We start from the raw sequence: 10,527 nt of genomic DNA on the forward strand, positions 1-10,527 counted from the left end.
AGACGGTGCTATGGCCGTTGGCCTTCTCCAGATTTGCCCGTGCACTTGGGGATGTTGGGGATCGTGTGATGCACTGAGTAAAACGGTCGGACGGCGACTGACGATTCCTCAGCCGGGGGGCTTGGCGGGGAACGGTGAATCGTAAGCCATCACGTTTGCCAAACTAGTCTGAATCTCCGCGTGGATGCCTGTGTTCCAAAAGAAGCTGTGGCGCTGACAACCTGTCGCGGCTGCTCGACACGGTCACTTTTGAACCAAACTTGCATGTTGTCCGATCATGTTGTTGAGTGCACATCTGCTGAACCATACCGCAGCGCATCGTTCACGGACAGCTTTATAAACCCCACGTCATGCACTTGAAGGTAACTGCTCTTTTATTTAATGTCCCTGGCAGACATTTTATAACCTTTTCAAGTTGATCAACACTGGTAATAAATCATTAAGTGTTTTTAAAACGATATTTGTGACTACTTTTGAAGTGATATGTGAATTTATTTAAGTTTGACAGTCTTAAAACCCAAGCTATTTTTTTCTCCCCCGCTCCCTTTTTTTTTTTTTTTTTTTTTTTTTGCTGTGGTTGTCACCCTTTTCAACTTTTGTATGTTCCAAAGATGGTTGAAACTTTGCATAAATAAAGTAGCCAGTCCTACAATGGAATGTAACGTGTGTTTATCCCACACAGGGTTTAGCAAAACATGAGCGGCCTGGTGGCGCAGAACAGACTCTGAACAGTGTCCACGAAGAGGAAGTGAGCCTCTCGGGTTTGACTTATCCCTTCGGGGCTCATGTTGTCCTGCAGCATGTGGATGAAAGTGGAGTGAAACTCGCTGTCGGGATGGTGGTCTGCGCAGAAAACCTCACTCGTTTCCGTGATCTCCAACTTTTGGAATCTCTGAGGCGCCACCAGGTAGAGACTCCACAGGTCTTCGGGTGGCGGGTTGAGGCCTTGATGCTCACAGACCTGACACGGCGAAATTGGGTTCAGGTAAAATGTCCACAGAGGTTGTTCAGACAAAATGGACATATGGAATGCGGACCCAACCTTAATGACAAGATGTTCCGGGCCACATTGGGCGTTCCATTTGCTCCATGAGAAGGCGCAGACCGATGCGAACAGGGCCATCTGTTCATAGGCAACGTGTTCCCTAAGTGGGTCCTTTTAGACAGAACGAGCCACATGAACCCTAATGTGCAAAAGTTATTTTGACAGTAAAAATAAATAAATAGGTTTACTGATGCGTGTGTGCCTCGTGGTGAGCAAAACTTGTGCTCAAGGGCCTTTTTTTAATTTTTTTTTAATAGACTGATTGACGAGGTTGTTCATAGGGGGGTTAAAATAAGTCATTTATTTTAAGAGAAAATCTTATTGTTTTGAAATCATTTCATAATAGACCACTACTTGCCCTTTAAAATATCAAAACTATTTTTTTTTAATTGACAATCAAAAATGTTCAATTTGTATGTTAAATTTTCGATTGGACGAATACTGTCTCGTTTACGATGTCCATGGAACGAGGGATATTTTAATATTTGCAGTTGATAAATTAGCCATTGTTTTCAATGTTGAACGTATGCAATGTAAAATGACATTTTATTTACAATATGTCATTAAACCATTTAAAAAATGGAATTCAATACATATTTTTAATGTTCCATCTGATTTAATTATATATATTAGGAAATCAAGTGCAGAAATATGACAGAAAAATGTGAACTATATATAGGAAGAAATGTATATGAATATTTATAATTAACTTGACCAACTATTGAATGGATGAAAACAAGTTCAATGTTAAATGGCTTACTATGATTCTATTTACAATAATTAACCAGTTATTAATTGTACGAGTTGATTTTTAAGCATGCAATTTTATTTTATTTTTTGTAGTTTTTAAAAAATGAATTAACCAACTTTGAGGGGGAAAAGGTGGACGCTATCTCATCCTGAATTGGCATGAATATGACGACGATATAGAATATGGTTATCCTTTTTTTTTTTTAACTCCATTAACAATCTAATTGTGTTCAAGACTTTTTTTGCTGTAGGCGATGGCGTTCGATGGCAACCTTGCGGCAGGAAGTGACAAACTTCTCGGTGTGTTCATTGACGAAGACGTTGATCCCCGCCTTGACCATGGCCTGCTGCAGGTCGGGCGCGCTCATCCACTTGCCAAAAAGGTTAGTGAGGGCCACCTCTCGGTCTGTTTGCAGCATGCACTGATTCCCCTGGAAAACAGACACAAACAAACCTTTCACAAATTACCCTCTGTGTCCTCCTCGGCTTTCTTTGATGCCCACCTGGATGGTTATGCTGAGGTCAATGAGCGCCCCGTGGATGCTGAAGAGAGCCGAGTCTTTACCCAGCGGGCGCAGCTCCCAACTCCGGAAGGGAAAGTTGGCGTAGGTGTGCTGCATCAGTACGAATGGGTAGAAAGAGTCCATCTTGAAGGACACCTTTGTCACCCCGCCCGCCTCCTCCACCTCCGCCACCTCTCCCTCCTCCTCTTCCCCCTCCTCATTTTGCGCTTGCTCTTTTACAGAGAAGTCGCTGATACCATCCGTCCGCCAATACTTGCCTAAAATCAGAGAATTAGTCCAGTTTGTTTGTGTTTGATCTTTAAGTACAATACATTTATTTACAATGGTCTAAATTGCTTCACTGTAGTTATTTAATAATTGTATTAGGCACTGCTACTCTACATCGTCACAGTATATTAAGTCATAGCATTTACATACACTCTTGGCAATGGTACTCAGTATTTACTTGGTGCGGAACCAGGCACAAAGTTGAGGGGGCCGTAGCCCCCCTGTGCCACCCCCTAGTACTGCCACTGCCGGAACTTGAAAATTAACTCCAACTGAACTGTATTTGGGAAATATTTCTTTCAAATCACTCAAATCGGACAGGTGATTGGCTACAATTATTAATTCCCTACCTTCTGCATCCCAGCGGCCCACTCGAGGGGTTTCTAGGAAGACCACCGTGTCAGGGAGCCTCACAGACAAACCAACAAGTGGGCAAGTGGCTTCCTCATCTTCTGTTTGGTTTGATTTCTCGGGAATATACTGGAAAGCTTTCAACCTGGCTCCCGATATCTATAAAACACTTTCAAGTTACGATCGATAGAAATAATCATCCTGAAATTTCAACTGATGTATAGATTTTGATCCACCTTTCGAATTTCCCAGCCCTTGATGTGATGAGATTGTGGTGGAAGGTGGAACAATTCGTAGTAGAAGACTCCACCCAGAGGCGTGTACTTCCTCAGGTCCACAGCCTCGACGCCCTCGCCGTAAAACATCATGTCGTCCTCTGGTGGCGGAGGGGTCACCTCGACTGGACAGAAGGTGAGAGAACACAGCTTTGTTGTGACTTAAGTGTTTTAACATTTGTTAGTTTACACTACCAGGGGTGAAAAAAAAGGGATCTTTCATGGTCCAATGGTTTGTCATTCGGGCAGTCCCCTCAAGGGTGCGTATTGGGACCCTTATAATTTGTACCGTTTGAAAGCAAATATGTACTTCAGGGTACTGTCTAGGTCAGGGATGGCCAAGCACACCAGATCAGGTTGAAGCTGTAATAACAACTTTCACCACTAGATGGCAGACACCACTTAAGAGCCCTTCCACCTGTTCATCTCCAATTTAAAAGAACATAGCGATGGTGACAGCCAATTTCGATTTTGTGGCATTTTAGAGTTGCTCAAGATAATTGGAGGGTCTTTTCAACAGCCGAGTTGCTCACAAGTCACAGTCACAGTTTCATGTTCCCAACGTGCAACTTAAATTTAACATGACAGTTTTTTGTATACCCACCATTTGTGTCTTGGGGTTCTATTGTGAATCCCGTCGGGTACATCACAAAAAGTTGTACCTTGGGAGAACAAAAATGGACCGCCACAGTTCTCTTTTTTTTTTTTTGACAGTGTGCTTTGGGATCCGAAGTGGATCCGGCTTACCTGCAAGGACCTCCATCTGCGTTACGATCTGGTTTTCGTCGTCCTCTGCATGGACACTGGCGCCTGACAGTTGACTTTCTGAAGGCTCCACGAAAAAAAGAATATAAAGTGTGTGACACTGTATATATATTAGAACATCGCTGATTTTGTGATTTTAACTGATATTAAATCCAACATGCTTGGATTGAAATGATTCAAGGTTTTGACTTTTTTTAGAATGTTCTGTGGTGGGGCGTGGCCTAACCTTGGGCTCTTCAGACTCTCGGGCTGGTGGCTCTTCCTCTTCCACAATTTGCTCCGACTCCTGCTCTTGGGCGGGCTCCTCTTCCTGCTCCTCCTGCACCTCCTCCTGCGTCTCCTTCGGTTCTTCATCCTGCTCCGGTATCTCCGGCGGAAGCTCATCGAACGTGGTAAGCAACCTGTATCACACGGCAGGGCATGGATATAACAATTCTACAGAGTCATGTGGGGCGGTGGGTGACAGACCTGGGTGGTGCGACGGTTATTTCCATGTGCGTCATCCTGGACACTGTGGACAAGTGGTCATAGCTGGTGTGAAGGATCCGCACGGCAATGTTGCTCATCGCGAGCTGCTTGGTCAGTTCAAAGCCCATGCCCACCTCCTCGAAGGTCAAACATTTAAACCTGAGATGTCACACATACTGATGAAGACTCCACATGTAATTGTCCTTCCTTAATGACCTTCCACTCAGTACCTTGACTTCCTCATGAGGTTGGCCCACACACACACCGTGGTGTTTTTGTCTTTAATCACCGCCTGCATGTTGCCTGTCTCCGTGTCAATGCAATTGCTGGCTCCCTAAACATAGACCAGACAAACTTTCTTAGGTACACTTTCGCAACTGAATCATGATTTATAATTTGGGATCACAGGGATGCCCCATGGAACAATATAAAGCCCACTGCAGCACACTAATGTATGTACCTATCAATTTATCTTTCCATCTGTTCATCCATCATCCAAACAAACAAACCAGCAAGCAAACATGCATGCAATACAGTTACTAATGGATATAAAAAGTCGACACACCCCTGTTATAATGCCACCTTTTTGTCACAAGAGCAATCATTCCACCATGAATGCAACCTCCAACTTGTAACAACAACCTGTCAGAACTCAACTGAAAAAAAAAGCTTCAAGAGGGGAAGTGAAAATTAATCAATGATGTGATGGCATAAGTGTGCACGCCCTCTTACAAGTGGGAATATGGCTGTATTAACTAATCACATTCAAAGCCTCGGGTTGGCCCCTAATTTTTTAAAGATTTTTTTTGGATATTCTTGTTGGCTTTTCCTGACATCTTCGTCTAATTTTGGACTGTTTATATCACATACAAATACGCATTCATACCTAACTACCTTCAGCGACAGGCACGTCCACATCACTGACCATTGTTATTTTATCATTAAACATAGTTAAATGAATACACTTCAAAACTGAACATTATTTTTCTTTGTTTAGGCTGGATTTATTATATATATATATATATATATATATATATATATATACAGTATACCTGTATATATTAGGATAAGGCATAACTTGAGTGGCCACGGTGCACCTTGAGGATCTCCATGCTGATATTGAGAATCTTGGCATAGACCATGTCCTGGAGATGAAAGAGTGTTTCCTGGTATTTGGGGATGTAATTCGCGTCGGTCACCTCCCTGAGCAGCATCTCCAGCTCTTCGATCAGCTGCCAGGGACACAATAACCGCTCGAAATAAAGAGGGGGACATGTTATAGGGATTGGAAAGAAATGCAGACCTGTAGGGCGACGTTACACTGCTGGAACACGGTCTTTATGCTGCACTCCGGGTCATCCTGCCACAAGCTGATAAACGTGTTGATATCCTGCTGCACTGCCGGGTCCGGGATGTCACTACATTGCATGTATTTTTTCCACTGGATGAACACAAATGACTCGAATCAATTTGTGAGGGTATCAAACTTTGAATGGTGTAGACACAGTGGGGACTTGAGTCAAATGAAAATGCAACTGGGGTATGTCGACTTTTGTTGTTTTAGTTTTAGTTTTTTTTCTCACTGTACCTTGGACATTTGTGCGGCCTCACTTTTATATTTCATGACAGCAAAATAATTCTTTGCCAGAAGGGAGTGTAGTTCTCCCACCTCAACGCCCCTGCGTTTGCTGTCCTTTAAGCAAAAACAACACGGGATGTTATTTTGCCAAGTATGCATTGCTATGTTATTAGGGTACCTTCGCCTCAAGCATATCTAATATTTGCTGTCTTCTTTGCCTTTCCAACCTTTCCTGTTCTTCTCGCTCGGCTTGAATCCGGGCCTCCTCTGTCCACCAAAACAGTTTATGACACATGGGCACTTGAATGCGTTTATTAATACATTTGGCGATATTTGACAACCTTCCTCTCGCAACCTCCGCTGCTCCTCCTCAAGCTTCAGCCTCGCCTTTTCAGCTTTGGTCAGTTTGGGGCCCTTTTTACCCTGGAATACAGCAAAATAACATCCAAGCATATTAAGATGGTGGTTCTGCAACTGTGTGTTCGTGACAGAAGAGGCATTCATGCACAATCAGTCTAAAATAAAGGCAAAACTAATGACACTGTTGATATTACCTTTTTCTTGGGAGGCTTTCAGTCAATCACAGGAGATAGAACAAGATTTTTTTGAAAGAGGAATCACAAACCATGCAATTCAAAGATGAGAAAGAAATATTAGAATGTGCAATACAGAGATGGATGAATTGTTCGCGGCATAAAACTCACCATGACGACTCAGTGTGGCCCGTTTTTAAGGAACCGAAAATGGAAAGTAAACAGTTAAGGACCCAAATAGTAACAAAGATGAGAGTGGGTGTTGAGTCATTCACTTTGGAAAATAAAATGCAAATAAAATGCAATAAAACAGCTTCTCATCCTTCTCGTTAGTATGTGATTTCAACATTTCCGGGCGACGTCTGATCTCCATGGCAACCGATACAAGCAAAATATTACCGTAACGCCCAACGCAGCGGCACTTCACCATTTTTACCGGTGCGTTGAAATCGTGGCTATGTCGTCACCGAAATTGTGCAAAGATACTTTAATATATTTCGTCATTCATGAAAAAAAATGTATGATTACAATATCCTGAATAAAACGGGAAACCTTACATTTTATTTTCGTTAAGAAAATTCCACAAAATAACAAATATAACCAAATTCTTCCTTGGACCACATTTTTCGTACAAGGCAACAATCGAAATATAATGTAACAATTGAATTTAAAAAGATGGTACTTGCAGCAGCAAAAACTTCTTTACGCCAGTGTTGTGATTTACGACATTAATAACAACATACGGCAGGCTGCCTCACAACCTCTGCCACAAGGATAACGTGAATACCCTGATTAAATTTGACTGTATACAGCTATAAAACCAACACAAAAAAATCAACGTGTGTATGTATCTGCTTAACATTGTTCTAATATTCGCTAGAATAGTTGCTATGTGATTTAAAACTGTTAGCTTATGTGTTGGTGTTTAGCTAAAGCTATTCCATAGTGCTCGTCAGTCGTCCGTTATTTTCTTTTTGCAACATTCAAGTTTCTGATATTTTTTTATGCCTCCTTTTCGGTTTAGGGGTGTCGCCCCACTTCCCACATGGCCAACCCACTACGCGGTGAGGTGATTCGACTTTACAAAAACGTAAGTGAACTTTTGGCGTCATTCATTCAGACTGAGGGATTAGCTGAAACATACAGTACAGTATTCCCACCCTTGTTTTAGCCCTTAATTAATTTTGTTCACATTTTACAGAAATAATAAAAATGTCTACTGTTTTTCTTCATCAATAAATGTGAGCTCTTGGAAAGAAATCGTTTTTCTCATTTTGTGTAATAGAGGTACAATATTTGTAGCTTGAATGCACATGTTTAGGTTCAAATGTTTGCAGCTTGTCAAGAAATCACTGCATTTGTTAGCCAAACTGTTTAGTTGACAACGCTAACTGCTTTTGTAAAAAAAATAATAAATAAATGACAACCAGGCAGAATTAGATTTAATCGAACCAATTTGCTCTGCTTTATTTCCATTTTATATTTTGTATATGGTGCTCTGATGTCTCAATGTCCTCTCCAAAAGCTGCTCTATCTTGGTCGGGACTACCCAGAGGGATCGGCCTTTTTCCGACAGCGCCTCAAGTCGGCCTTCATGAAAAATAAAGATGTGACGGACCCCGAGCACATCAAAAAGCTTGTGGGACGAGGAGAGTTTGTCATCAAGGAGCTGGAGGCACTCTACTTCCTCAAGAAATACAGAGCCATGAAGAAGAGGTACTATGACCCGGAAACATAATTCTATCAAGGATGTAAGCATTACGATGAAATCCTAGCCTGGACTATCGTGAAGACTGGCTCGGTCCATTTGTCATGATATTTTAAATGTAAGATAATTCAGCTTTTTTTTCTCACACAAGCACTCTTGGACACAGAATCAAAAGTTAACATTGGAAAATGTTACTTGGTTTTGAACTATTTTAGAAGTCGTTTGTGCACGTTGAGTACATAAAGACTAATGGAGCCATAATTACACAACTGTCACTGTTAATTTATCAATACCAACAAAACGTACAGCCGTACATTCATCATGACGATGTTCTATGGATTCAAGGGGAATTTGTGACAAATGAATGTAAATGTATGTACAGTCAATCCAATCTATGTCGTAAGTACAGTACAACCAAATAAATGGGAATGAAACATAAAGGCCTCGCGTATTTGTATTGCCTTCAGCGCCGTTCATAGTTGACTCAAATGGGAAGGCGGGGGGATTATCTGGGCCCTGTTGCCCACCCGAAGCGACACGACGAGACCTGACAGACAACAGCCCTGACAGATTTTACCTTGTAAAAGAAGCCCCATTAAAGACCCCCCAATGATTCCAAAGATGCTGACCAACATTCAAACACCCATAGAAAAACGGATGAGTTATTTCACGCCCAAGTTTTGCATTTTCAGAAGAATAACTGTTCAAAAAAATTAATGCACCAAATCGTTTCTTTTGCTATTTTTAAAAATATATATTATTCCCAATAAATGCAATGAGTTGTTTTAATGAGATAAACTACAAAAAAAAAGTCATTGTAAAATACAAACAAAAAATTGTTCCGAAGGAGTCAACTGGTCAACGTCACCCGACCAAACCCAAACAGGTGAGCCGTGACAGTCGTTACCTGAACCCTTCGGCACTGTGATGTCATTTTAAGTTGACAGCAAGTATCAGTATAAGACAAAATGGCAGCCCCCTGAGATGGATAAAAACAATTAATATTCCACAAATGCAATATTATTCAGAATGCCATGTTTAGACGAGTAGAGGTGCATAGAACGCATTATTGTAAAGTCATTAAAAGAAAAATCATTTGTTGCATGTATTTTATATTTTCCCTGTTTCATCACACTCACTACCCAAAAGTCAAGCCTCCCTCCGTGATGGGAATGTGTTCGACTTCAGCACACAGCGGATGGTGACTGACAGGAAGGCCGCAAGCATGACACCAACCTCACAGCCAGATTGTAAAATGTCATGATTCGGTTCTTGTGTGTCTCCAGCAGGTGGCAGAGGAGTGCCTTCCCTCCAGCCTGCACACTTGCTGCCAGTGTTTTTTTCAGTTAGCCGTGTATTTCAGGACTGCCCCCGTCAGACTATTGACCTTATTTACTGCTTTTTTGTTTTGAGTGGGTTCTGACTGTCTGCACAATGTAGAGAAGGGTTCACAGCAGACGGGTCACACGGTTGGACAGCACTAGCATGGCTGACATGATGGTGACTGTCAGGGACAAGAAGACGCTCAGAGCCTTGAGCCTCAGTGCCGGATCTGTCCAGGTGTAGTAGACTCCGCAGCTGCAAAAGAGTCCCCCAACCACAGGGGCCACTGACATTGTAATCAAAATGATTAGATTCAGTCAAGTGTTATGTATTTTCCGATATAAATGGTGGACTGAGCAAAAAGCAGGATTCGAGGAGTTATGGAGGAAGGGGGACAATCCAGGCAGGTACATAAATGAAGAAGGGGTAACAGATCTGTAAATTGGCCAAGCTAGCATAGTGCATAATAATAATAATACAGTTCATTACATACACACACACCATGTTTTTGTGACTAGCTTTGCATATTTTTTTTCTAAAAGCCTGTATTCCTCATGCCATCTGACACTTATATCAGGATGACCTTCACGAAAATGTTTTATAAACAGAATTATGAATATTACATTAGCATAGTTTTAGCTAAAGTATGAGCTAATCATTGAAACGTTTACATTTTTAAAGTACCATCCATCTTATAATTGTTGCAATTCATATCTCATATCTATTACATCTACTTTGTTGATGTTACAGAGTCGAACGTTTCTTTATTTATAAAAACCTCGGGGACTCGCCGTCTGTGCAAACGAAACCGGAAGCACAGGACGCGCTCGGAAACAAAAGCGGAAGTGAAGGGCAGTGAATGATCTCGATCAGTCTTCCCGCATCACGTTCCCACGCGTCTGATCTTATATTTCCCATGATGCCTTGCGTTCATCATGG

At 41.8% G+C, this 10,527-nt stretch overlaps 2 protein-coding genes across 4 annotated transcripts; one reads left to right on the top strand and one right to left on the bottom strand.

Annotated features, from left to right (window-relative positions):
- Positions 1-654: 654 nt before the first annotated feature.
- dnai7 (dynein axonemal intermediate chain 7) lies at positions 655-6,951 on the bottom strand. Its single transcript, XM_086102781.1, has 17 exons — positions 6,729-6,951; positions 6,579-6,593; positions 6,366-6,447; positions 6,203-6,291; positions 6,034-6,138; positions 5,749-5,886; positions 5,543-5,677; positions 4,676-4,779; positions 4,446-4,604; positions 4,204-4,378; positions 3,960-4,044; positions 3,174-3,337; positions 2,937-3,096; positions 2,299-2,576; positions 2,068-2,226; positions 1,043-1,156; positions 655-961 (listed from the first exon to the last, which is right to left on the bottom strand). Exons 1-17 carry the CDS (start codon positions 6,729-6,731, stop codon positions 686-688), a joined length of 2,241 nt encoding a protein of 746 aa, XP_085958907.1. The 5' UTR covers positions 6,732-6,951; the 3' UTR covers positions 655-685.
- Positions 4,226-8,705, top strand: lyrm5a (LYR motif containing 5a). Of its 3 annotated transcripts, none has more exons than XM_086102778.1 (3): positions 4,226-4,369; positions 7,582-7,647; positions 8,083-8,705. In XM_086102778.1, exons 2-3 carry the CDS (start codon positions 7,603-7,605, stop codon positions 8,293-8,295), a joined length of 258 nt encoding a protein of 85 aa, XP_085958904.1. In that variant the 5' UTR covers positions 4,226-4,369; positions 7,582-7,602; the 3' UTR covers positions 8,296-8,705. The 3 variants fall into 3 exon arrangements, with proteins under 3 accessions (XP_085958904.1, XP_085958905.1, XP_085958906.1); XM_086102779.1 differs by lacking the exon at positions 4,226-4,369 and adding an exon at positions 7,272-7,400; XM_086102780.1 differs by lacking the exon at positions 4,226-4,369 and adding an exon at positions 7,280-7,396.
- Positions 8,706-10,527: the final 1,822 nt, after the last annotated feature.

The sequence above is a fragment of the Hippocampus guttulatus genome, chromosome 22 (genome assembly GCF_054856545.1).
Source record: "Hippocampus guttulatus isolate MCC_2025c chromosome 22, RoL_Hgut_1.0, whole genome shotgun sequence".
NCBI classification, from domain to species: Eukaryota; Metazoa; Chordata; class Actinopteri; order Syngnathiformes; family Syngnathidae; genus Hippocampus; species Hippocampus guttulatus.